Source organism: Colletotrichum acutatum (assembly GCF_030867785.1).
Source record: "Colletotrichum acutatum strain CBS 112980 chromosome Unknown BDZ83scaffold_40, whole genome shotgun sequence".
Lineage (NCBI taxonomy): Eukaryota > Fungi > Ascomycota > Sordariomycetes > Glomerellales > Glomerellaceae > Colletotrichum > Colletotrichum acutatum.
The window spans coordinates 101,842-127,639 of record NW_026849034.1 but is presented as its reverse complement, the minus strand read 5'-3'; the positions used below and the strand labels follow the sequence as shown (position 1 = coordinate 127,639).

The window sequence follows — 25,798 nt, the reverse complement described above, 5'->3', positions numbered from 1 at the left end:
CTGCCGCCTTGTCGGTGTCGCGACAGCACGTCTTCTATTGCTCATCTAAACCACCGATGACTGAGATGATGAGAATGATTGGCTGCTTCGTCTCGGTCAGATGCACCTTCCCGTCGTGTTGCTCTCCGTGCATATCGCCGTGTCGCATCTACTTGAGGTACCTCTACCTTCGGTAGGTAGGAAGGAACGAGTATTCAGCGTGCCTTCCAAGCTTAAGTTGTAGAACGGGACGGGTAGCAATTGAAACCATGTGAGGGAGGAAGGACCGACCCTTTGGGCCTTCCTTCCCGTCATTTGGTAAAAATGGCAGGAAAAAAAAAACGGCAGGAAGCAGCAACCTGCGATGGTGCGGTCTTGCTCTTTCTGCTTCTGCTTCAGAAAAAAGAATATCTTCTCAATGGAAGCCTTCAACCTCACACCTGATCTTATTTTTTCGCCCACCTCATCCAGATTGTATCGCTTGACGTCTTCGTCAAGCGATTCTTCCTACCTTACCTTATCGACCGACCTATCCATCTCGCATTCCGGAGCATCGATACCCGGATTTACAAGCCACCATCGCCAACAGAGTTTCGACATTCGTCCACCCGCCCCGGTATACGCCACTCGATCCCGCGGGTTCCTCCCAACTTTGTTCTAGCTTGATTCAGCCGAACTCTCACCTACCAAACGAAACCCCCTGCTGTCATTTAAGAACAAAATATGTGGTATCCGTACTCAAAGGGGATGACACCCTTCGAAAGGTGCAAAGCTCGATGGGCGATGTACGCGCGGCTTGGCCAGGGACATGCGCCGGGTGCCGTGCGAGGCCCACACTACAACGGCCGCGGCACTAGAAGCGCCAGTCGTGGTGGAACAGCCGCTGTGTCTGGACCACATTCCATCTCCGAGGGTCAGGTATTACAGCTTCCACAAGGAGGAGGACATGGACACGTTGGTCTTCATCTGGGAAAAGCCCTTGGTTAGTCTCATCTCCCTCCTTTGCCCTCTTCCATTTCCTTTCGTGGGGACCACCTCATTTTATCAAGCCGGGAGCCCGAAGGACCCCCGAACCGGAAATCTGCTGCTGCTGCTGCTTTTGCTCTACGGAGTACCTACTCTTCTCCACCTACCAACACCACGATTGCATGCATCTGCCATGGCCAAATGAAATACGTACAGTCAAGCGCACAAGGATTTGAGATCTTCGCGCTCCCTGGGTGCCATGTGCATATGTCAGAATTCCAAAGGATTACTTATCGCTACTCTGCGTTCAACCACACTTGCCCTCTGTCTTCGGATGGCCACGGGCTGCCACTGCCACGCCGTCTGTTCATGCTGGTCAGATGACATATCCTAGTCACTGACGGCATGGACGGCCATCAAACCGACAACAGAGGTCTCCAACGCTTATTGAACGTCTTACATGCCTCATCCTGGAGCGGCCCCCCTCGATTACCTTTCGGTACCTGATCCTCGAGACCAGCCCACCCCCTGCTCCGCCCACTGTCAACCCGGAAAGTACAGACGAAGTACCTTTCAATTCGAGAGGCCGCAGCAAGGAGCTGCACAGCGACATACCGACATCAGCATGCCCATGACCACGAGCGCTAAAAAAGACAAAGGCTTGTTGCGCTTCAGCTCATCCGTTTCCTATGCTGCCACAGCGAGCTAGCGCCCGTGCTGCGGCTTGGGCGGTGGAGTACCATGGGCATACTCAACGACTTGCGACGAGATCAACGACCCCTCCTCCTGGTATAACTTCCCTGGTCAGTCCCGCTTTCTGGGCAATGGGACAAACAGAAGGGAGTTTCCCCCCTCACTCCTGGCCCGAGAGAGAAATGCAACATTGGCACCTGGCACGCCTATCCGAACCTGCTCCCATGTTTCACTAGCCGGCTCGCGCACACAAGAGAAAAGGGGACACTCAGCTCTTTCTGCACGCTAAAAGGAAAGGGCCCGCCGTCGAGAATCCCAGATGCTTTGAGCTTCGACCTGGACTCTCCACCCCGCTTTCGGACATCCTCGCCCTACGGTTCAAGACAGAGAGCAAGTGAAGGCAGAGACAGTTCATAAGAGGACCCAAGGACTTGGATATTCTCCCAAGCCCGTTCCGACATCAGCTCAGCCTTTATTGATCGTTTTTGATTACCTATCTTTTTCTTCGCCAAATCCCACCCCACTCAGGATTACTTCCCCCTCCCGTACCCTTGCCGGGCGTACTCAAAAAGCAGATCAGCCCGACGAGAAGCAACAGCCAGCAGCAGCAGCAGCTCCTTTTCCCGGGGGCTCCAGAAGGCGGCCGGCCCAACTGTAGCAAAGAGACCACCACACAGAAAAAGCTGGCGGTGGCTCCAACCTAAACGTCATTCGACTCAACCCCCGCTGACTGATATCCTCCTATTTATGGAGGTGCACCTCAGCCCAAAAACACAACTGACGAGATGCCACAATTCGGCGCAACCTTCGTTCCTGGAGGGTTCGATGACTACTACATGCCCGAGGTCATTGCACCTGCTCCTCAACGGTACGCGTATTCCCTCATTTTAATCTTGGCGGATCGACCATGGGTCCCTCCTTTCCCGCTGGCTGGAACTGGAGATGGGGCCGTTTTTGGCGCCGTTCCTTGTCTTTGTTCCGTCCCTTTTCCTAACCCGAAGGCCTTATGCTGACCACACCTCTCCTACAGTGTAACGCCTCAGGTCCCCCAGAACATGCAAAACGACCTTCAGCGCATGGAACTTGAAGCCCGCGAAGTCTCCCCGAACCGAGCAGCCGTCTCCAGCAACAACATTACCAACCGACACGGTCGTGAGCCGTCCCTGTCCTCTGTCCTCAAGCCAACCGATTCTGGTGCGCCTTCGCTGCCGCCGAAAGGAGGATCCGACGCCCAAGCCGGCGCACGCCCGACCGACTCCTACAGACCCTTCCACGAGAACAGCGCGAGCGACAACCCTCATAAGATGCGGCCCAGCGCGGCGCCCTCGTTCTCTCCTTTCCCCAAGCTCTCAGGAGATAACGTCCCCCCGACCGACGAGGAAAAGGAAACAATTTTGTGGAACGCCCGCGAACATGTCCTGCACTCGAATAATGTTTCTATGCAGCTGTCATGGGCTCGCGACACCTTAGCTTGGGCTGAGATTGTCATGGATGCCAGAAGTCGAGACCCAGAGAGTGGCCGCCAGACACCGAATGTCGAGCACGAGCTGCGCGTCGACGCAATCAACATTGTCAACTATTTGGTGGGCCAGGAACATCCCGAGGCACTCTTTATGAAAGCAAAGTGGCTCGAGTTTGGAAAGTTTGGCTGCAGACCTGACAAGAGAGATGCGTACACAAAGTACCAGCGCGCGGCAGAGCTTGGCTACGCGCGTGCGGAGTATCGTCTGGGCATGCTGTTTGAGAACTCGAACGACTATAGTAAAGCCGTCGAGCACTACTACCTCGGTCTGCGACTCAAAGACTCGGCCGCTATGTACCGGTTGGGCATGATGAGTCTGCTCGGCCAGCACAACCACCAGAAAGACTACCAGCGAGGTCTAGACCTTATTAGGGAGGCCGCTGACCTTTCGGACGAGGATGCGCCGCAAGGGTCGTATGTTTATGGAATGCTCCTCGCCAGGGACCTTCCTGACATTGATGTTCCGGAGGCTCTGCTTCAGACGGACCTGCACCAGGCCAAGATGTATATCGAGAAGGCTGCATACCTTGGCTTCGCCAAGGCTCAGTTGAAGATTGGTCAGGCCTACGAGCTATGCCAGCTTGGGTGCGACTTTAACCCGGCGTACTCGCTGCATTACTACGGGCTGGCCGCCCAGCAAGGACAGCCCGAGGCGTCGCTCGGTGTGAGCAGATGGTTCTTATTCGGATACGAGGGCATCTTCAATAAGAATGAACAGCTGGCCTTCAAGTACGCTCAAGATGCTGCCAACGCCAAGTTGCCGACTGGAGAATTTGCCATGGGATACTACTACGAGATTGGCGTTCACGTCCCCAAGGACCTCCGCCAAGCCAGGTTCTGGTACGAAGCGGCTGCTGACCACGGCAACAAGGACGCCAGAGGCCGAATCGATGCCTTGGATCACGAGAAGAGTCTGACCAAGGCCGACCACGAGACTACGACGCTGACGAGGATCAAGTCGCAGCATGGTTCTCAGCGCGGCAAGAGGCCCGATCGCTTCAAGCAGCCGAATACTATGCCGACTGTTTCCGAGAGCGCGCCGGTCACCCCGACCGATGCCCACCCCGGCTACCCGTCTACGTCGGCCAAGACATCTCCTCACCCGTCGCCCAGAGTGCACCCTACTTCGGCGCCGCACGACACCGTTGACTACCCTGATCCCTCACGACCCAATAGCATGGGCAACAGGCCAGCCGCATTCACCGTTAACCTCGAATCCAACCTTGCAATCCGGCCCAAGTCGGCTGCTCCATACCCAGAGGACGACCGCCCTGCGCCGCTCAACCTGAACAGACCAAAATCAACGGCACCGTATCCCGAGGATGAAATGCACCACGGCGGCGGCGGCAGTGGCAGGGGCGCTGGACCTCAGCTCTCCCCTCACTACGGTGGTGGTCGTCCCGTCTCTGGCCCACACTCTGATCGCCCCGGCAGCGCGTTTGGCATTCGCACCGGTCCCGGTGGTCCCCCGGGACCCGCAGGCAACATTCGCGCTTCACAGTCAATGGGCAACATGATTCCGCCGGCCGGTTCGGACCCGCGCAGTCGTGTGCCTGTCGGAGGGCCTGCTGGATATCGCCAGCCGAGCCCTGGTCCCGCAGCGCGGCCACCTGGCCAACCCTACCCAGCGGCAGGTGGCCTTCCTCCGAACCCAGCCGCGAACAGGCCGCCCAAGCAAAGCCCGTACCCTCCGCAGCAGGGAAGCTATGGCCCAAGCGACTACGGCCAGCCCACGCCGCCGCCTGCACAAGCTGGCAACTTTGGCCAGCGAACATCATCCATCCCCCCTGATGCTCAGTATGGATACGGCAGAGGTGCGGCACCTCAGCGGATTGACTCAATGCCCCTTAGCCCTTCGGGCCAACCGCGTCCCGGTCCTGGACCGGCGGGTCAGCCCCGGCCCTTCCCCAACCGACCAGACCTTGCCGAGCAGCCGGGTCGAACGGGCAGTGCGCCGCCCTCATCTCAGCCGCGCCCGCAGCAGCAACCCAGCCCTGCTCCTAGTGCTCAGACTATGCCCCCTCCCAAGAAGCAAGCGACAGGCCAGGGACCTGCCACTTTCGAGGCGATGGGCATTCCTAAGGGGAAGGATGAGTCTGACTGCGTAAGTAAAGCCGCACTGTTGTTGATGAGTGCACTACTAACTTTGCTGATAGATCGTGATGTAAATTTCTCTCTCAGATACCAATTTCACTTTACGACACGATGCTTTTCAACTTTCCAAGCCTAGCACCGGGGGTTGGCTTCAGCGCGACTTGTAGATATACACCATCCCATTGGGCTGATGAGACAGCCAAGCGGCAGTCCAACAGTACTCCAAGGACAATTGAAAGGCTTTTGAGTTCTCAAAGATACGACCCGGTGAAGCTCGCCCATGTGTCCATTCGCCTCTGACTTCGTTTCGACATCACTTTGATTCCGCCTCAGCCGCTGCATACTGCTCAGCCAACGGCGCCAGGCAATCTTTCAAGCTTATCCAGCCCTTGGCACCCTGAAGACGTTCCATCAGCTGAGTGGCTCTTTCATTGGCAATAGTGCCCTTATCGGAGGGGAGATCAGGAAGATCGTCGGGGAAGGTTCGGTTTGGTTGGATTTGGCGGAAGACGGCGAGGAGATCGTTGATATTGAACTTGTCTGCGTAGGCGATGAGGCGTTCGGACTGGACATCTGGGAGGAGGAGTGCTGCGATGTGGATTCGAGCTATATCGATGACATCGCAGTACCATTCTGGGAGGGGTTAATTTGGGATGCAGAGGGTGGGGATCATGGTTGTTTAAGTATTTCGAGTGAGGCAGGCCAGAGCAGCGGGGGGGAATCGTGTACTTACGAGCTGGGAACATTGCGACAAACTCGGGCGTGACTTTTCCCTGCCAGAGGGGTCGCATTGCGCCAACGGCAGTGGGGAAGCCTTGGTGTTCCGGGAGGAGGACCTTGCCCAGGGCGGCATTGGGCACGACTACCGATTATTCATGTTAGGCCCGGAGATATGAAAGAAGAGGACAGCGGAACAGAAAGAGGAGGACAAGGAGATATGAAGAGGAGAAAGACGGGCAATTGGACACAAAAAGAAAGAGACATATATCAATGAACATACTCGAATTCAAGACAAACCCAGGCTTCTCCTCCTCATACCACTTCCACAACTCCAGCTCGGCCCTGGTCTTTGCGGCGGAGTAGGTGATGTACCCGCCCGCCATGCCCTTGGGTCCCTTTCCGGAGAGGGCGATGGCGACGGCCTGATGGTTGTACGAGGTCGCGTCGACGGTGTAGGGTTCTCCGGGGCGGGGCATGGCGGCTGCGCCCGAGGAGGAGGTGTAGATGAAGCGTTTTACGCCGGGTTTGTCTGGAGAGGGAGCAGCGGCGCGGGCTGCGGAGCGGAGGATGGAGAGGGTTGCGTTTACGTTTGAGGTTATTGTTTCCTCCGGGGTAGGGTCGTTGGGGGAGAAGTTCATTATTGCTAGGGTGTGGATGACTGCGTCGGCGCCTGGTTGGGGTTGTTAGTATTACCGTTTGGAGCTTACATTGTTTACTCTTTTCTTTTATGCTCAACGTGACGAAGAAATAAGATGAAGAGAAGGGTGAATGAAAAAGGGTGAACGTACCGTTGACAACATTATCAAACGCCCCGTCCTTCTCGACGTCGGCGACCTCGTGAAGGGTGAACCTCCCGGGGCCGTAGGTCTTGTCAAAGTGGGTGGCTAGCCATGCTGTTTTGGACGGGGAGCGGACGGTGCCGCGGACGTGGTGGCCTTGGAGGAGGAGTTGGTTTGCGATGTGGCTTGCGATGTAGCCGTTTGCGCCTGTGAGGACGATTGTGGAACCGGTTGGCAGCGACGGGTTGGGAATATTGAGTGACATTTTGTTTGAAGTTGTTAGTTGCTGAATGGTGGCAGTTTCTTGGAAAAGTCAAGGAGGGTGGGAAGAAGTGAGGTGGTGGTGAGCTTGGGAGTTCATGATGTTCGTGATGGGGGAGCTTGAGGTTATATGTCTGATGATGGTTGTGAGTATATCACAGTAACGGACTTTTGAGCGGGGAGAATTCTCCGTCTTGAAAGAGGAAGAGAGCTATGATTTCTCAGCTTTTGTCGTCATGGAAGAGCTTGAGAATGTTTGGTTGGTTCCAATTAGGGGGAGAGGCTTGGTGGTTTGTGTGGAAGATGGGATGGGTGATGGATGTAGTTCATCCCACCGGAGCCGTTCGCGGGGCCGGGCCGAGGGAGGGGCGGGGGAAAGAGGATTATGTGAGCATTGGGCGGCGACGAGCGGGAGCCGGGAGGGGCATCGCCTAGCATATGAGTGTGTTGAGACAGTTGGATTGGCAAGGGGCCTTCTTAGTAAGGTGAATTGATGGACTGCGGGGTTTTGGAGTTTGGTGCTACGATGTCGAAGCTTTGAGTGCGCTCGTGGTTTCTTGAGGTTATGGTGTTGGTGATGTGATTGATGTGACTGAGTCTGATGTAACAAATGTCGTCTTCGTATTTTGTTGGTAGAACGAAGAAATCAGAACTTTTATCCTGTTTGATACACACCAGTAACTTTCTGTTGAATGACACCCCTTTTTACACTTTGATCTGGATAGTCATATCTTATTTTGGAGAGTCGATGCCAAGGGTTGTAACAGTCCTAGATCATCCAAGATTGATCACATGTAAATATTTAGTATTTTCAAAAGAATGGGACGATTTGTGACTAGTGAGTGACTGTATGGTCCAATATCCTGAAATATCTGTAATCGACGCTGAGATTGGTCTGTTGGAAGCAAGAGGCTGTGACCGCATCCAACTGATTCCGTCCAATCACTGTCTCGTGTGACGTCTGCTGTGACGCTCCAACATCTCGAAGCTTGGGAGGATCGATCCGCAGTACAAAGTGAAAGTCGGCTATCTGATGAAGGGCAAGTACGGAATGAGGAATATTGTTGAGTTCATGTCACGTGTGTCAAAAATGACAGCTGACTTCATTTATCCAGTCTACCTATATCACCGGCGCAGAGTTGATCTATGGAGTTGACCACCACTTCCATTGGATCTTCGGAATTTCTAACAACAAACGAGTATCTCGGGATCGAGTGGACGAAATAATCATATAGTAAGGCAATTAGTGGAAGAGATACCGCGTGATGTAGTGGATGAATCTCACTTAAGCTGCAAGACCCGGGGATGTGCCCTTTCTTCGGCGGATGATTGTGAGACATGTCTTCCTATAAATCGTCGTTCACCGATGATTGGTGTCTTCTCAACAACCTCTCGTCTTCCATGAACTATCTCTGACTTGACGACGTGATCTGCTCCAAGTAACAACTGGCCCAGGCCTGGGGCAACTGTCATGCCGCAGGCAGGCAGGCGGCGATTCGACTTCACCTCCTTCTCTGTCCTCATATTCACCCTCATACTCACCTTCGTCTTCGTATTCACCTTCCTCCGTATCTGCCTCGGCCCCCAGGCTCCAGCTCCCCTTCGGACTCAAGCCCTCACCTCGCAGACTTTCCTCCCACAACATTCCAAACGCGCGACGCGACATCTTCTCATCCAGACAGGAGTTCCCTCTCTCAGCTTTGACTTCATCTCCTCCATTCCTTCCTCCGGCGCAAGAATTTCCTTCCTGGATTTTCTGTGTCCTCCTCCTTTACACCACTGACCGCGCAAAAGAGCATTTCTTGCCCTCTCGTCGGTCTGTTTACTTTCTCTTATCCGCACCTCCCCATCGCGACTTTCCACCCATCTTCACTTACACTTCTTCTACAATTCACCTTTACTTCTTCACAATATCCCTCACGCTCCTCCTCCTCAACTCATTACCATTCTCTAATACATATTCCTACAGGAATACCAAGCAAGAAAGCCATGAACCGACAGAACCCGGGACAGGGCACGCTGAGCATGGCTTATTACTCTCGGAAGCGACCTGCTGCCGTTCTTGATGAGAGCGAGGACGACCATGAAGCGGACCAGCACACCACCAGCGCCTTCAAAAGGCGGGGGCAAGCTCCAGCAAAGGCGTCAACTAAACACATGGTGACTACGATCAGATACTCTGAACAGGCAGCCCACCAAGCCATGAGAAAGGAGATCATCCACACCCCTGACCTCAGCGACATATACAACAACATCATGCATACGGTCACGACTACTCGGCAGACAGAAGGCCTTTTGTTGGGTGCAAACACGTACCATTCAACCACCAAGTCAGTCTTGAAAAACAAGGGTCAAGCAGAGATTGTTGACCTCATGCGCTATCTCAAAGCCGAAATCTTTATTAGTCTTGACAACTGGCGTGCAAAGCCCTTGGCGGATTGGTTCAACATGGTTCACGACGCTCGTCTAGAGAAGAAGTTCAGGAACAAATACTGGGCTGCCAATCAAAACGCCAGCATGAGCAGCCTTCCTTCCTTGTTCAGGAAGACCAGGAAACCTCTCATCAACTCCAACACCCAGCTTGCCGACGTGTATTACGTGGATGCCAGAAAGATCATGCGCCGCTCTGTCCGGGTTCCTGGACCTGAACATCCCATCATTCAAAGTGCCGTTGCCATCATGGTGCGAGCCGATGAGTATTCGAGCTTCAAGGAGACTCAGCCGCTCATTGTTCAAGTCTGGATAGCCTGGTGTCTTTTCCAAGACGACCCTTGAATTGAGACGAGCTACCTCGCCACGATGATCCACGATCGTGCTAACAAGAACTCCGAACTTAGCACATGCTTTGCTCACGAGTTTGCCGCCTTGCGCAGGGCCAAGAGCGCACACTCTGACTACAGTGGATACAGCAAATGGCTACATATGCATGGTAGATGTCACATCATCCCCTTTGGTGAGTTGATGGCCAGAGAGATCGTTGTGACTATGGCTGGCGGAGTTCAGTATCCTGCTAACAACACCAGGTAAAGCGGTAAGAACACCACAAGGACGAGTTGGACAAAGACTCAAATCACTGAAAATGAAAAAGGCAACAACTATCAGGGACAGGCAGGTGCCAGAACATCACTCACCAATCGGGATCGGAGCTCGGAGGAGCTCTTTGAGTCTCGGGCTGTCTCTCGTCCCCAGCAGCAGGGCCACGCCCGTGAAGAGACTCGACCTACCACGAACAATCAACAGTCGAGCCAGCAAAAGAAGAAGACCGCGTATGGAACTGAGGCAGGAAGTTCCGGCAGCCTCCATGGATCCACCTCTCGAGCTCAGCCCGGTGGTTTAAAATCTTCTTTGCCGACCTCTTCATCGTCAATCTCTTCATCGTCAATCTCTTCATCGTCAATCTCTTCATCGTAAATCTCTTCATCGTCAATCTCTTCTACTCCAATCTCAGCTAGAATTTCTTCAGCTAGAATCCCTTCCGCTTGAGTCTCTGGAACCCAACTTTCCTCAGCTCGAAACACTTCGGCAGAAGATATCGCAGCTTCCGCTTCCACCGGTGCCGCAGCTCACACCACCGCGACTCCCACTACGACTGCTCCAATTCCGGCAACTCTCACCAAGGCAGTTCCTTCAACCGCAGACGCAGCTATCATGACTATGGCGGATCCGAATGCGACCAAGCCACTGACCCAGGCTGATGTCGAGCGAATCATCCACGCGATGCTGGAGTCCAACAAACTGCTAACTGCAGCAAGCCAGCCTAAAAACATGCAGGCTGTCACCGCCGCAGACCTGAAGGACTCGGAGAAGAAGGTGCTTGCCGATGTCGGCAATTTGATTGACGCCAAACGCGACCACAGACTTGACGAGATGCTACCGCCTATCAAGAGTGCCATCGCGAAGATGCAGAGCCACTTGGAGGCAGTAGATGACGCCATTCGCGAGATTGAGCAGCAAAATCTCGTCGATGAGAAGAAAAGTCTTGAAGATGACATCCGTTTTCAAGCTGTGGAGCTCCGCTTGATGCAAGCCAACAAGGACATGGAAAATGTCAAGCTTCAGGTATCCTCCTTCGAGAAGGCTGTGACAGCTAAAAGAGCCGACAACAAGGAAGCCATCAGGGATATCAAAGGCGACATTCGCGCCGGTCGGTTCAAGCAGGAAGCCTTGGACGAGGATCAGCAGAACAATCGAAACGACACGAGGACAATCATGGACAATAACCGAAGCATCAAGGAGAAGCAGGATGCTCACGAAAAGTCTCAGACGGCTGCGATGAGCGAGTTGCGCGAGAAGACCGTCTCCAGCTCCAAGTCCTCCGAGGGCGGCAAAAGTGCCGATTCTATCACTTGCGCTCTCTGCGCTCCCACGCCGAAGAAGGGCTCGTCCACTCGAAAGAAGTGAGTCAGCACTCGAACTTTCTTGTCTACCCTCGTAGCCTACAGTTACTGTACCGGCTCGGACAAAGTCACGAGATGTGGCATAACACGAGGAAATGAAGGTCACGAACGACTTGACGAATGATGTGAGAATATGATTCAGATGACGACAATATTGCTAGCAGCGAAGCTTGGCAAAACCAATATCAGTACAACTCCGACCTGAGCAACGGCTTTTTTGGCCTTTGGAGAAGCGGCGAGAGATTTGGCTAGGGATGGAAGGAACTGGCATATCAAAGGAACAGGGCGTGGTTATTACTGCAAATTGTGAACGTTGGCGTTGGATGTTGGTTTAATTGGCTGTACGGAAAACAATGGAACGTAGCCTTCGGTCCTGGCACAATTGTAAGATATTCTATGACGAGCAATTAGGAGAGAGAAAGACAAAAAAAGCCAGTTGCTCGTTACTCTGACGTTCTATCACACCGAGTGAGGGGGTGATATGGGACGATGTAATTTGCCAGAAGACCGAAGGAGCTCAACGAGGCCAACTCGAGAGTCAAGCCACCCCTGGGCCTATCATCTAGACCCAACGGCTGTGCGGCGGAAATTACTCAGCACAGCAATGAGATCATTGGTTCCCCAAGGCGAAGCGGAAGTTGGAACCATTCAGGCACTTTTTGAATGTGGTAAGACGAAACCAACAGCCGCGGTGCGTGGCTGTGTGTGTTGTGTTGGTGAAAAGGAGAGAGCCACAACCGCGCCCAACTGGCCCTTCGAGGAGAGCCACCCCCAGTTCCCCAGTACAAGGCTCTCTCGCACTTTTCGAACCTGAGTCAAACCCATGGCAAGGGAAACCAACGCACGTGAGATTTTTGGAATGCGCCTAGATTGCTAGGATCAATTAAGTTCTGAGTTTGGTCACAACCAATGCGGTGGTATCTTGACAGCGGCTGTGTCCGTCTTTCTTCACCACGGCACTTTGGATACGTACAATTCGCTTTTCTGTGAACGTGATTTGTAATATGAGCACTTTGAATGATCGATGTCCAGTTGCTCATAATTACTCTTGTTACGCTTCTTGCCAGTGGAGATTATTTAGGAAACGTTCTTTGTTGTAAATGGCTTCGTCTGTTCTACCCACTTACACTTTTCCAGCAGGAGAGAGGCGCAGCGTGTAAAGACCCCTGTCGAGATATGGCCGGTGTTGGAGGTCGCTTGTTGGTTACTTGGACTTGACGTAGGTTGAATGCAGTGCAGCACACTTCGTTTCTGCATCATTTTTCTGACAATCCCGGCTGCTTTCTTTTTCGGACTTCTTCCTCTCCCCTTTTCTTTTCCAACCCCTGTCCACGGAACACTTTCTCCATACAATGTAAAGTTGACGAATAACGTTGGATCCCCTTCTCCAGCAGAGACCGCAGCAAACGTGGGCCCTGCAACGGCCCTTTAGGCAAATGCGAGCAACAGCACAACCTGCCGGGACCTGACCAATGCGATGGGATAGCAGAGGTGTTGAACGACAGTCTACCCGTTGCCGTTGGGGGCCTTTTTGTGGTTTTGCGAATGAGGTCTCGATATCTGGCCTACCTACCTGGGTAGCCGGATTACGGCCGTTGGAACGCCCAACCGTAGTCTGACTGTCTGTCTGTCTACCCATTCTCTTTTACGCTCTTGTTGCCGTTGGTGCTTTGGCTTGGGGTGGACAACGAGCCGGGCCGTTGGATCACAGGGACAAATGTTAATACATATAAGGATGGCCAGCGAAGGGGGTCTTGCTTGGATATCTGGGAAGACAGAGGTAAGAGTCACCAAGCTCAAACTACTCTGAAGTCTGCTCGAGTGAAGTACAAATACCTATTTAACCATACCGGTCTTTGTTTGAATCCAGTACATTATTCTTTCTTGAGCAGAGCAAATCAACTCGAATCACATCTTTCAACTATCCTGACCCTACTTCCTTTCGGTCAAGCCGTCTTCTCACTGTTACTATCGCCTTACAATGAGACTTACACGACCCTCCCGCTTCGAGCGCCTCGGCTCAATACAAATCAACGAGCTCCAGCGCGTCATCGAGCTCGACGCCGGCTCAGGACGCAGCACCTCCTCAAGCCTCACCGTCTCGCGGGACGATTTCCTTGCCATCGAGTCGCGCATGGCCATCGTCGTCCTCTGCATGAACGAAGAGTTCCGCACAATCGAGTCCGTCTTCTCGGGGATCCCGCACGACTGCCTCATCGTCCTCGTCTCCAACAGCAACCGGGCACAGGGCGGCTACAACGACCGGTACGAGACGGAGGTCAACATCCTACAGAATTTCTGCCGCGAGGCGGATCGCTTCGCGATCGCGGTGCACCAAAAGGACCTTGGCGTCGCTGACGCTTTCGCGGCGGCGGGGGCTCCTGAGTTGGTGAGCGACGACGACGGGCTCGTGCACAGCGGAAAGGGGGAAGGGATGCTCGTTGGCATGGCTGTTGCGGCGCTGATGGAGAGGGAGTACGTCGGCTTCGTGGATGCCGATAACTATATCCCCGGTTCCATCAACGAGTACTGCAAGAGCTATGCCGCTGGGTTCCACCTCTCCAGGGCGACGGCGGAACATGCCATGGTCCGGGTGTCGTGGAGCTCCAAGCCCAAGGAGCGGAACGGGCGTTTGATGTTTGATCGGAGGGGACGGAGTTCGCGGGTGGTGAACGAGTGGTTGAATAACCTCCTGCAAGAGTTCTCTGGCTACGGAACGGATTGCATTACGACGGGGAACGCGGGGGAACACGCCATGACGATGTCCCTGGCGCTGAAGCTTAGGATGGCGAGCGGGTTTGCCGTCGAGCCGTATGAGTACCTCTACCTGTTGGAGCAGATGGGCGACCTGGATCATCATCATCACCAGAGCCACATCAACCACCAAAGACTCGACGACGATAACAACAGCGACACACTCTCAGACGCAAGCAGCCCGATATCTCCGTCGTCCATGTCGCAGCTCCTGTCGCCTCCCGCCTCGCCCGTCAGCCTTGGCAGCAGCAGCCGTAGTAGCAGCAGAAACAGCAGCCTCGGCCGCAACGGCAGCAACGGCTCGCGGCAGCAACACGCCTCGGTGCAGATCCACCAAATCGAGACGCGGAACCCGCACCTGCACGACAACAAGGGCGACGAGCACGTCAGCGACATGCGCGCGCAGGCGCTGCACATGCTGTACCACTCGCCCATGACGCCCGCGCCGATGAAGGTGGCGCTGCGCAAGTGGATGGAGGACGAGGGGGTGTTGGCGGTTGGTGAGGAGGTGCCGCGGGAGCGGGTGTACCCTGCGCTCGGGGAGCTTGATATGGCGAGGCTGGCGGCGTTGCTGGGCGGGGAGAGTGTGAGGAGGATGGTCGGGGGGTTTCCTTGACGTTTCAATTTTGTTGTTTTGTGTCTTTCTTTTCTTGTAGTTTCTTTCTTTTCCTTTGTTTTGACTCTTATAGATACTTAGATTCTTCGTTGAGATAGACATAGCGTTGAGGGTTTTGGTTTTGTTGCAGCTCAGGTTTTTAGCATTTAGATAGATATCACGAATGAACAAGAGATACCATTTGATCTTGACTCTACATCCTGAAGGTGCCATTGTATGTGACCGTTGTTAGGAACATTGAAAAAGAGATTGAAACTCTGACGAAAGTCAAGAAGTCCAAAAAATATCAAACGGCCGTAGCCGTACCTCTAGAAGAGGAGGGGTCGTTAAAAGGGGGGAAACTGCATCGGATCACCTGCCTTCTGACGGATGCGCTCCGGGTTTCAGTGTGTCGAGAAACTTGGGAAACTCGTTTAAATCCGGGACACGGTACATTCTTTCTGCATTTTCCTTTCCTAGCAACTCCGGAGGAAACGTGGGGGCCGTAATGCCGGAACGCAATTGGGAATTCATGATTGACTCAGGTATTGATGAGATGCGTGTGCGATGCGGGGCAGACAGCTTCCTCCGGTACCTTACGGCCGGGTGGCACAGCTTGCCTCGCACTCGATTATGCACGAAATCCGAGAATCTGCATGGTGGTAATTCTCGCGCAGCGTTGTTCGACAACGGCCGTGCCGGGGGAGGGGGAGGGTTGTTTTCCGGAATATGCAATGCGGGTTGATGGCTTGGGGTTATTTGGTACAGCGTCTTATTGGACGGGATTCGGGAATTGTGTGCGTGTGCTGATGAAGTGTCTCACTTTGCCTAGTCTTGGCTTTGCCTTATTTTGGCTTTACTTTGACTCTGGGCCCGACATCTTGCTGCGAGGTTTAGTTGGGGTCGACTTCTGGGTTTGATGACAGGCTGTCTAGCTGCACATTTGCCGAGAGAGGGGAAGATCGGAGGAGCATTGGAGGTTGAAGTTCTACCATTCCGCCTTTTTTTTTTCTAGCTTGGTGAACGCAATTGCTTCATCTCGGAACGAGCTTTTGGGCTGGTGGTCGTTGACTTGGTGCCTTTAGAGATATGAGAGGCCTGGAGATATCCATATTGTTCGCACGTAGAAGGGATTTCGGGAATGATGATACTGAGAACGATTCATTCGGGAATGCTAGGTTTAATGCCCGCTTGCGCTGATGGCCAGTCTGCTACTGAGACTTGAGGTAGCGTAAGGGAGGAGGAGGATGAGATGCTGGCGATTTCCGTGGAGTATGCTGATCTAGAGAAAGAGAATGCGAAACATTTGTGATGGCGGATGCCGAAGGGAATTCGCGGGGGTTTCAATTCGGAAAGGAAAATCAGTTGTGACGGTGCGTCGTGGGGGTCTGGCGAAAGCTATTAGTTAAATGAAATCGAAACAGCTTGGTTTTGTCAATATTGACAGAATACTAACACCTCAATCTTGGTCACTGCAAGCATCGTCCAATGCTAATTACATTAAATGACTGGGGCACGAGTCGACGTCTCTAGCCGTATCATCAACTCCACGCCGCACTCTGTCTATCGAATCCATCTAGCAGAGAAGAAATCATCTCAACAAAAACGCACATCAAAAGGCTCTCAACCAGCTCCAGAGGATCATCACTTCATCAAACCTTGACCCAGATCTTCAACCCCATCCCAGCCCTCCTCGTCTTCACCATCTTCGCCGCACACCAAAAACACATACCAGCGAGCAGACAAGACCCCGCATACACCTGCGCACCCACATACCTCCCCCCCTCAGCCTGAATAATCGCTCCAGCAATTGGCGGACCCGTCAACACTGCGAAACTCACTATCGTAAACGTCATACCCATTCGTGTCCCCTGCTTCCTCGGGTCGCTCGTCAGCTGGCTCAGCGCCGAAGGGAACAGACTCTGGATCGCGCTGGCGACGAGGCCGTAAAAGGGGGTCCAAACGTAGAGCCCCGCTGTCGAGGAGACGGCGACCCAGCAGTACATGAGAATGCCGGAGGCGAGGGACATGGGGATGAGGGTGTTTATGGAGCCGACGCGGTCGGCGATGTAGCCGGGGAGGATGCGGCCTGGCACGCCGACGCCGTTGAGGACGAGGAGGAGGTTGAGGGAGGCGTTGTAGGAGAGGCCTATTATGTCGCGGGTGTAGGATGCTAGGTAGTAGAAGGCAAAGAAGACGCCGAGGTAGTTCTGTGGAATTGTAAGTAAAAGGTCTGGGGAGACTGATACCGAGTAATAGATGAGATTACTAGAGAGAGCTTACTAGGAAGGACCCAATGGCGTAGAAAGTGTACTCCAACTCTTTGAAAGCTGCCCACTCAACGATACTTCCTGCTTTCCTGGGCTTGACCCTCGGCTTCAGGAACATGAAGCTGATGACCAGCGTGCCGGCCTGCACGAACGCAATAGCGCGGATCGTCCACCCGAACCCAATACTCGGAAGCAGCTGCCTCACCATGCTGGGGTAAATCAGCCCGCCCGTCGAGCTTCCGATCGACACGAAACCCAGCGCGAGGGCCCTTTTCTTGTCGAAATAGGTGGACGCCGTTGATAATGCTGGGCAAAAGAGCAAGCCGTTGCCGAGGCCTAGGCAGATTCCCTGCGAGAGGAATAATTGCCAGTACTGTGAGCAGAAGGAGGTGGCGAACATGCCGAGGAACACGAAGAGGAAACCGGCGATGAATAGGTGGCGGAAGTAGCCGGCGTCTGTGAGGCGGCCGCTGAAGGTGCTGATGAAGAAGAGGAGGAAGACCTCGAAGGAGCCGATCCAGGCTATGTCCGAGGGTGGGCGACCGAGGAGGGTTGTGTAGTAGGATTGGAAGACGCCGAATGAGTTGACGATGCCCCTGAGATTTATTAGTTTGGCTGGACGTACACAGCTTATGATGGACTCACCAGGTATTCATAATGACCAGATGGGCGCTGAAGACTGTTGTTGGAGTTAGCCTCGCGAGATCTGACTTCATGGCACACAGCAACTTACTAGCCATCCACGCGGTTACGCCCCCATCGGGAGGCGGACCTTGTACAATGCTGGACCTCGACGTGGCCCGACTAAGCACCCGGCCCACGATTCCGCTGGCCTCGGCGCCGGCCCCGTGCCCAGCATCCGTGTCCGGGTCCGTGTCCTGCGCCACGATTCCCGGCGGGTCGTCGTCCGATGAAGACGACGGAAGCGCCTTTTCGTCGCCATGTACGGCTTCCTTCATGCGAGCGCCATCGTTGTCGTGAACAAGCGCCTCCATGGTCTGCCGTGGCCCTGACTTTTCGACATCATGGGCGATGTGAGGAGGTGGAGAGCTCATGATGTCCCTTTACCCTATTCCGGAGAAGCGCGCCAATCGCAATGCCGAGACACGGGTATCGTTCCGATCTCGATAACTTAAGCGGCTTCTTGCACAAGCTTCCTCGGTGTCGTCATGCTTCAGTTGCCGAACCCGTAGAACTCCTCCTCAGCAGTCAATAGCCGACACAAATAGCAGTAAGGTACTCGAGAAACATGAAGAATGAAGAGATCAGTAGGGGTGTCGTCGCAGAGCAAAACTGTTTCAACGGCGCCAAATCCTCAAGCGCGCCCACCCTAGGCCCTTAATACTTGGAAAGCGACGCTGTCTGCTCGAGTCATGGCGGCGCTGAAGCGACACTATCGATCACACCTAAATGGCCACCCACCCCCCGGCGCCGACCCCGGCCGCGGGCAAGCTGCATTCTGGCCGGGTGTTGGAGAACAAGGAAAGCAATCCACTTTGAAACAAACGCAATCCGGGGGGCGGTAAAGTGGGTGGAGACGAGTTGACTTGCCCGTCGCAGCTATCAAAGAGAAAGTCGAGTACTGATATTCCGTAAGCACGTATGGGTATGCGGTTTGCGATTGTTTGCGATTGTGAATGCGACTGCGACTGGAAATTATTGCTCGGGGACTCGGGGATGTGTAGGCGAGCTGCTGAACATATCGAATAAAGACATCGAGACGTCAATCCGCCCGCGGGGGTGGGTAAGATGGGATAAAATCGGCGAAACGGCCTGGCTGCTTTGGTGGCCCCATCGAGATCAACGCTTGTCACCGGCCGGTTCCGGCTTTAGCTGCTTGCTGATCGGAGCTGGACCGCCTCGAGGCAGTATCAACTTCGGAGACGGGTCCCGAACGGAGCATGGAGGGCGATTTCTTCTGCTGGGATCTTTGGTATGAAAGGTAGCAGGGAAGAGGGCTGCTCTGTTGGCGAAGTAGTTGATAGGGTGCGTGAGTGGAAGAGAGAAGCTTCCTGGCCTGCCCTGGAGGTGGAGGTGGAGGTGTGCCGTTGGCATCAGCCACAGCCCGGTGGACACACGGACCACACCCGGTGCCCAGCCACATCTGGCGACTTCGACTCGACGGCTTTACACGGAGAACGTAGACTTCACCACAATGTTCACCCCCCGATCTGGGAAAGAGAGAGTCTGGCTTCCTCTCGCCCAGATCTGATGTCAGGATCTTCCGTCTTTCTCTCTGATTCATCGTCCATTTCTGACCACAGCCCCGATGTAATGAAGATGCAGAGATCAACATTTTCGGCAACAACGAGCTTTCGCTCAAAACCATAGCATCTTTATCTGTAGTTCTCCCACTGCCCGCACCCATACTGCCATTCCCCCTCTAAACTTCTCTTTTCAGGGCAGTCTATTCTTTGTATACCCCGTACAGAATATGTACAAAGACTTGGATGTTGATGAATAGAGCGGGGGTTGAAACACATGGTTCCGTAAGTTACTCGAGGCACACACTGTCGACACATGACACTGACGCACACCAGGGTCGTCAACGCCACGAGACGCTTTAAGAAAGTGAAGAGGCGCGACATTACTGGGGATGCTACCCGCCTCCTCCCACAGGTTAACCCGTACAAATTCTTGAATGTTGAGGGATCCCCGCAACCTTGGCCGACTTTTGGTCCATGAACGGTATGTGACATATTTGACTCAGATGCCTGGGGCCCAGTACTAATGCTACACAGAAAGCGACATCCGCCAGCTCGCCGCCAATCTCGGCATGGAGTATGAGAAGATCGCATATCCTAAGCTCATGCATCAAGTGTTCGAGCGAAGTGCCGGGGTTTCGTAGAGTCGAGACGACAACAACAACTCCCGCCAATGGCGGTTGAGTCCAGCAGCCTCTGATGCCCATACATAAACCCCACTCGTCCACCATCTCGTTCCCATTCCTTTTTCCTCTCCAAACACTCCACTACCATCACCCTGGCGTTCCTTTTTCTCAGAATTCTGCAGGCATTCCCGATTCAAGTCACAACATCAACCAAATACCGCTACCATGGACGGGAGCACCAACAATTCCACCACATTTTCCACTGGTCATGCGCAGGATGGGGCTCTCGGTCTTCTCCGAGATGACTTGGCCAAGGCATTTGCCGACTTCCCAAATCAAATGCATCGACAACAGGGCATATGGAGACCCTCTCAGACGAGGTTTGTGAGATGCGTTCTGGCATAGGCTCGCAACACACCGTTCCGGAGGTTTGATTGTGTAGCAAAGAGCCAGTTTTAAAACACGATTCTAAAATCTTTAGCCCACCTTCTCCCAAGTAGGTAATACAGTCCTTCGCCGCTTTGTGCTCTAGCTCTACTATAACTAATACTATTACTAACACTGTTCTTGCTATGTGTATTATTTTTACCTATTCTGTTGTGTTTCGTCTTTTGTGTATTCGTTAGTGAATATACTTACATGGAAGAAAACAAGGAATATTAAGATGATAATAATCAAATCTTGTGTTAATAACCGGCATTCCACTTTATCTACCTATTATCATACGAAAGCATATTTGTATTTCGATTAATTTAAAAGAAAATTCAGTATCTTTAGCGCCGATCAAAACAAGGAGCATTAACAGAGTACTCAGCACGCCTACATCAGCGCATCACCGATGCTATTGCTGGTATGCCTATCACAGGGATTCTGGTTCGAGCCGTGGGTTGACGAAGAGGTCAATTGGTCTGTATTAACTTCTGCGTAAGGTGGAAAAGGGAGGTTCCAACCGCAGGTTGGGCAGGCCGCGATTATCGTAAGTACGGCCCGTAAGTGGCCCCTGCGCGGGCCCCTTGCCGCGAGGTCGAATTGGACTTCCAATCCGACAGCTATAGAATCATGTGGCTCCTCCCCCTTGGCCTCAGCATCGACCATACGTAGCAAGCGGAGATGACCCAGCAAGCTTCCATAACCAATCTTACGGCCGAGCTACGAAATGAGCCGAATTTTGCTGCAGATGCCAAGGTGGGCCAGCCAGGTCACATAATGCGAGAATCTTGGTCTATTGGCTTCGCGATTATTATGTATTCAAGAAGACTGCGACGGCCCCAGGGGCCGAAACTATCTCAAAAGCACAATATATAAACCCCCTTGGCGCCTAGACTTGTTAGTTGTTCGTCTTTTCTTCTGCTCTCACTTTGCTGATCGTGAATCTATCATCCAACTCTATTGTCAGTCGCAAGCGCTCCGCAACTCAAGGCACCACCCAAAGGTCCTAAAGCACTCACAACAAACCACCGCGTCAAACAACTCGATCTAATAACATTAGAGACTGATTTGTCACTTGCTAGATTGTTCAACGGCCTTTAAAGCAACGTAGCAATGACACGCACCTCGTTCGATGACAGTTCTAAGCCCGCGCCGGTCTCACAACAGCACCTGAAGTCTGCCGTGGAGAAACTCACCGCGGAGGTAGCCAACTAGACCCAAGTTATAGAGAATGGGTTAGCCGAGATGCGTAAAAACGAGGAAAAAGGGCTTCAAACGATGGAACAGCGCATTGATAAGCTGAGTCTTCACATAGACAAGAAGACTCTTGAAAAGATGGAAAACCAGCGGCAGAGCACTCAGGGATTGAACCCGTAGGCCAAGGTCCAGGAGCCCAGTACGGCACGAAATATCCAGAAAAGCTCTCTTCCCGATCGCGGCCCCGAGGCCCGCCCAGCCGAACGCGGGAAGTACTGGATCATTGTCGGGTTGGTGCTCCCACGTAATAATAATGAGAATATACAGACATGTGCTGACTCTCATTAGGTCCGTAAATGCCAAACGAAGGCAGGTGAACGCCCAACGCGTTGCCAAAGACGGAGTCAACGCAGTCCTCATGACCTTGATTGATACCCACACGTGCCTAGACATCAAGCCTTTTCCGGCAACCCGTGAGGACTTCTGGTCGATTGATGGTGCGTACCTTTATGGAGTGAACAACCCCTCCCCCCCAGAAAAGAGAAACTTAAGGTAACTTACTAATGCTTGACAGAATCCGAGACCAGGCGATTGGCCAAGGCCCTCGATATCGCTACAGAGGGCAGACCGACCTATCGTATCATGCATGACTTGTTCGAGATCATTATGGGCCCGCTTCCATTCAGTTAATACCGTGTGATTGTAAGGATTATACGCCTGGGAGCTATTTGTTTAAGTGGATAGCGAGAGGAGGCTGAGATGGGCAGAGGAAAACCATGATACTAGGGGAGGAGAGGAAAGCGACGGTATCATCGGTAAGTATGGGGGCCAATTCATTTTGGGCACGTTAGCAAGTAGATAGAATAAAGAGAAGTCAATTCATTTTGCAAGGTGTCAATGTGCCTTCATATGTGATGGTGCCGTGACGTGCATCCCCAGACATCCAGTTCCCATTGGCCCCTTAGGGGTCCGCCGGGGCTTTCCCAGGTAATCCCTGGGACCTCTCCAGAAGTGCCATGCGAGCGGATGATTTCTTCACGTGACTGCATACCTAGGCAAGGCAGATGCGAGCAGGCGGTGATGGCTGAAGCCTTGCCGTACCTTCCGCACGTCGGACACCTCACGTCCACACAAGGCTGCCACCAAAGGAACCTTTATATACACCCTCAACACCGTTCCTGTCATCAGCCAGCAGGCGCCCGTCTAGGTCGACGGGTCAGGTCAAATTGGCTGGTTGGTGGAGTGGTTAATGGTCTGACATAATTATCAACGCCAACCAGCCTACTCGACGACAGGCTAAGCGCATACGAGAGTACCCGAGTCCGAATCCCAGCATGAGCAACCAGATATTTCTCAGCTTGAGCACCAATAGATGTAGCTCCCAGTTCAGCATCGGGGGAGTGAACTCTTCTTGGATCTCGTTGTTTCTAGGTTTCCCTAGGGTTGAGCCCACAACCTTGAGCGCAAGCCAGGTACAGACTCCCTTTTAGGACATATGAAAGCCCATCTGGCCGAATAATGAAGATGAAAGGCAGCCTTTATGCTGACTATATCCTCTAGTCCCTTTCGAACTAGTTACGGAGGAGAAGAAATGGAAGGCGCCATGTTCTAATCTCCCTCATCTCCTATCTTGCTGCTTAGGCACCAATTATCCATGTTGTCGTCGACTCAGACCGCGACAAAGATGTTTGCCTTTCGCGTGCCTTCCTGGTATTATTGATCGCTGAACAGTGAATCAATCTTTGCAGCCTCAGGTGTGGGCCCGCGAGCTGGGTGAAAAATGGTCCAGACTGGCGGTTGGGCGTATTCACGAATATATCGCGTATTCATCCAGAGGCCCAATTGAGCTGATGATGTTTTTGTCGAGGGCATCTTTTTCTTGAATAAAAAGTCCTCTCCACACAACACGACGAAGGTGTCCTGATACCGAGCAAATCCCAACCACCAGCGCGACAGCTCAACTACGAACGCGCCTTGAGTCATCAGCAACAGAATTCCTCATATCATCTCGGTAAGGTATCCTGCCATCTAACCAACTATGAGATTTCCCTACGAACAGCTGACCTCAATAAAAGCATTCTCTCTTATCTAGCCATGGCCATTAAATCCTTGAGGGAAGAGTCGGATCTCACGGACGACCAGAAGAAGATCCCGGAGAAGTGGATCAAGGACCTCGCGACCTGCAACCGAATGCCCAACGTCGATGCCACGGAGATCAGAAGCAAGATTTGGGGTCGCGTGTTTGACCATTGGAACACTGAAAACAAGATACCCCAGCCTAACAAGGCACCCAAGAGACGCATCGCCGCCAGCACCGTCCACATCGGAACCCTGACCGACGATGCGCCGCTCGCGCACAAGCGTAATCGGAAACGTCCCGATGTCGTGCCAAAGCAGCGCCACGCTGGACAGCCGGTATTCTTGAAGACCAAACTCGAGCTGAAGAGTTTAGCGACTTGGCCAGATATCTCCTTCAACTTCTGTGATGCCAAAGGATCTGACTTCTCGGGCAACTACCAGATCAAGTTTGACTGGCTTCCCGACCGCGACCTCTTCCACGCCAAGCAGGAAGTTACTAGTCAGTGGGATACCACTGAGCTCCAATGTGTCGGACGCGCGAACGTGGATCTTGTGGTATACTGGACTCGCAAGGCATTGCTGTCCTCTCTGGCTGCTGAGGCTGCTGTGGCCCCTGGAGCTGCCGACGCGCCTCGCCTCGCTGGTCAGCAGGGAAACGAGACCGACCAGGAGTCTGCTGACAGCTCGGATCTCATGCACATCTGGCTCTGCATTGATGGCTGGAAGGGAATGCATGAGGCCTACTTGGCGTACCAGCAGCAGGGCCCTGTTGTGGATAGCATCCACGCGTGTAAGTCGGCGTCTTTGAATTTCTCCCGATGGCAGACTTCGTACTGACTTGAATCCGCAGAGCCTGATGACTAGATGTGTTCTCGGCTCTTGGTTCTCGCTTTTGCCGCTACTGCTTGTTCAGCTGCTCCTTTCCGGAATAAATACGTTTGTATTATGGCGTGCTATTGAGCCCTATACGATTCATCCGTGATCATGAAGTTAGTGCAAGCGAAACTTCATGCTGGTGTTGTAGAACCCTTCTAATGGGGGTATTTCGCACGGGACTGTGGCGCTTCACTCAGTATATCAATGTTAATGTAAGAAGAACAATGAGATCTGCGATCGTACCTAGGCAGGTTGCACGGTGGCACCGGCCGGAAAGGTCGAGCGCAGAGGTTTACCGCGAACGTCGAAGATGGCCTTCCTTAACCGCAGACACTCTGAGTTGTGGAACAATATATCGCCAAATTGAGCCGAAACGGGTATTGAGTGTACTTCCTATCCATGTGACGCTTGCGTTTATCTGCGCCATTATTTGCGCCCAGATGTCTCGATGAGGAGGAAGGATACCAATTGAGCAAAAGTTGCAGACGTCAAACTGATACATTGAACGAATGGTAGCACTCTAGGTAGCTGTGTAGTATCTGCCCATTGCTCATCCTGTTTGTCCGTGCTCATCGTGTCATCATGGCATTGCTTGTGTGGTTTTCGATCGCATCTGCCCCCCTCTCAACCACCGGCCTAGCAGTCTCCCAGATCATTCTTCCTCATCCGGGTATTGTCTACCATGTCGTTTTTCTAGCAGTCGATAACATGACAGAAGTCTCAGGAAAACGATGGCAGGTCGGTCTTTCTGTGGGAGGTGGTGACAGTAAGTTGCGCTGGCTGGCCCAGCAATCACCGTCAGTCAGACGTATTCGATGGGTACCTCATGAACCATAGGCGCCAACTTTGGAATCAAAGTCTCTGAAGTACTCACAGTGGGCACTACCTGGACCGTCTCGGAGACCGTCACGTCGTCACGTACTCCTTTGTGCAATGTGTTAGCGGCAACTGTGGTGAGCAGGGGGCACCGCCGGGGCCGAAGCATTGGCTGTGCAGTATGCTGATTATCCCGAGCGTGCTCCGTGTCATTGGCCACCTAGGAAGGATGAGTCCTGGCAAGGAATGTCCCGTAGGCAGAACCGCAGGCAGAATTGGCGATGCGGAAGGCGGCAAGAACCTAGATATATTCGAGTTTCAGATCCCAATCCTGGATAAATGCCGCAACCCCGAGTGGACGTATGTAGTTTGCACATGCAAAAACCTCAAACATTGGGCTGACGATGGACATCCTGCTACTTTGTGCCCCGAGCCCTGCACGCGCCCTGAGGGATGAATGGAAGACAATTGTGGTGTCTGGGCCGTGTATAAGTTTGGCCTTGACCGGATGCTGACCTGTTTCTGGCCCTTGGGAATTTGT

The 25,798-nt window shown here is 53.2% G+C and overlaps 9 protein-coding genes across 9 annotated transcripts; 6 read left to right on the top strand and 3 right to left on the bottom strand.

Annotated features, from left to right (window-relative positions):
- Window positions 1–2,423: 2,423 nt before the first annotated feature.
- Window positions 2,424–5,390, top strand: BDZ83DRAFT_576341 (uncharacterized protein; the record flags this gene model as incomplete). Its single annotated transcript, XM_060504911.1, has 2 exons — window positions 2,424–2,506; window positions 2,669–5,390. The coding sequence occupies 2 exons, from the start codon at window positions 2,424–2,426 to the stop codon at window positions 5,388–5,390; spliced, it is 2,805 nt and encodes a 934-aa protein (XP_060365616.1).
- A 177-nt stretch (window positions 5,391–5,567) lies between these two features.
- Window positions 5,568–7,354, bottom strand: BDZ83DRAFT_776783 (aldehyde reductase II; the record flags this gene model as incomplete). Its single annotated transcript, XM_060515470.1, has 4 exons — window positions 6,763–7,354; window positions 6,255–6,617; window positions 5,988–6,116; window positions 5,568–5,887 (listed from the first exon to the last, which is right to left on the bottom strand). Exons 1-4 carry the CDS (start codon window positions 7,016–7,018, stop codon window positions 5,568–5,570), a joined length of 1,068 nt encoding a protein of 355 aa, XP_060365615.1. The 5' UTR covers window positions 7,019–7,354.
- A 1,649-nt stretch (window positions 7,355–9,003) lies between these two features.
- BDZ83DRAFT_776778 (uncharacterized protein) lies at window positions 9,004–9,789 on the top strand (the record flags this gene model as incomplete). Its single annotated transcript, XM_060515469.1, has 1 exon — window positions 9,004–9,789. One exon carries the CDS (start codon window positions 9,004–9,006, stop codon window positions 9,787–9,789), a length of 786 nt encoding a protein of 261 aa, XP_060365614.1.
- Window positions 9,790–10,662: 873 nt separating this feature from the next.
- BDZ83DRAFT_791920 (uncharacterized protein) lies at window positions 10,663–11,647 on the top strand (the record flags this gene model as incomplete). The annotated part of the gene is made up of 1 exon (XM_060515745.1): window positions 10,663–11,647. The coding sequence occupies one exon, from the start codon at window positions 10,663–10,665 to the stop codon at window positions 11,413–11,415; it is 753 nt and encodes a 250-aa protein (XP_060365613.1). The 3' UTR covers window positions 11,416–11,647.
- Window positions 11,648–13,392: 1,745 nt separating this feature from the next.
- BDZ83DRAFT_751602 (mannosyl-3-phosphoglycerate synthase) lies at window positions 13,393–14,781 on the top strand (the record flags this gene model as incomplete). The annotated part of the gene is made up of 1 exon (XM_060514072.1): window positions 13,393–14,781. One exon carries the CDS (start codon window positions 13,393–13,395, stop codon window positions 14,779–14,781), a length of 1,389 nt encoding a protein of 462 aa, XP_060365612.1.
- A 1,559-nt stretch (window positions 14,782–16,340) lies between these two features.
- BDZ83DRAFT_299738 (major facilitator superfamily transporter) lies at window positions 16,341–18,457 on the bottom strand. Its single transcript, XM_060502244.1, has 4 exons — window positions 17,764–18,457; window positions 17,676–17,709; window positions 17,044–17,626; window positions 16,341–16,970 (listed from the first exon to the last, which is right to left on the bottom strand). Exons 1-4 carry the CDS (start codon window positions 18,083–18,085, stop codon window positions 16,413–16,415), a joined length of 1,497 nt encoding a protein of 498 aa, XP_060365611.1. The 5' UTR covers window positions 18,086–18,457; the 3' UTR covers window positions 16,341–16,412.
- Window positions 18,458–21,402: 2,945 nt separating this feature from the next.
- On the top strand, window positions 21,403–22,176 carry BDZ83DRAFT_751599 (uncharacterized protein; the record flags this gene model as incomplete). Its single annotated transcript, XM_060514071.1, has 4 exons — window positions 21,403–21,492; window positions 21,667–21,776; window positions 21,835–21,983; window positions 22,061–22,176. The coding sequence occupies 4 exons, from the start codon at window positions 21,403–21,405 to the stop codon at window positions 22,174–22,176; spliced, it is 465 nt and encodes a 154-aa protein (XP_060365610.1).
- A 1,033-nt stretch (window positions 22,177–23,209) lies between these two features.
- Window positions 23,210–24,508, top strand: BDZ83DRAFT_299707 (uncharacterized protein). Its single transcript, XM_060502243.1, has 2 exons — window positions 23,210–24,355; window positions 24,416–24,508. Coding segments are annotated over exons 1-2 (777 nt in total). The 5' UTR covers window positions 23,210–23,580; the 3' UTR covers window positions 24,418–24,508.
- Window positions 24,509–24,823: 315 nt separating this feature from the next.
- BDZ83DRAFT_619211 (uncharacterized protein) lies at window positions 24,824–25,642 on the bottom strand. The gene is made up of 2 exons (XM_060508109.1): window positions 25,316–25,642; window positions 24,824–25,221 (listed from the first exon to the last, which is right to left on the bottom strand). The coding sequence occupies exons 1-2, from the start codon at window positions 25,424–25,426 to the stop codon at window positions 25,162–25,164; spliced, it is 171 nt and encodes a 56-aa protein (XP_060365608.1). The 5' UTR covers window positions 25,427–25,642; the 3' UTR covers window positions 24,824–25,161.
- Between the last annotated feature and the right edge of the window lie 156 nt (window positions 25,643–25,798).

Excerpts from the sequence above, each read along its gene's own strand:
- BDZ83DRAFT_299738 (XM_060502244.1), bottom strand. The coding sequence starts at position 18,085 with ATGAGCTCTCCACCTCCTCACATCGCCCATGATGTCGAAAAGTCAGGG. Across the intron at positions 17,627-17,675 it reads CTGGTCATTATGAATACCTG|GGGCATCGTCAACTCATTCG; the intron begins GTGAGTCCATCA and ends AATAAATCTCAG. Across the intron at positions 16,971-17,043 it reads ACGCCATTGGGTCCTTCCTA|AACTACCTCGGCGTCTTCTT; the intron begins GTAAGCTCTCTC and ends ACAATTCCACAG.
- BDZ83DRAFT_299707 (XM_060502243.1), top strand. The coding sequence starts at position 23,581 with ATGGCCATTAAATCCTTGAGGGAAGAGTCGGATCTCACGGACGACCAG.
- BDZ83DRAFT_619211 (XM_060508109.1), bottom strand. The coding sequence starts at position 25,426 with ATGCTTCGGCCCCGGCGGTGCCCCCTGCTCACCACAGTTGCCGCTAAC. Across the intron at positions 25,222-25,315 it reads CGGTCCAGGTAGTGCCCACT|CCAGCGCAACTTACTGTCAC; the intron begins GTGAGTACTTCA and ends TTGCTGGGCCAG.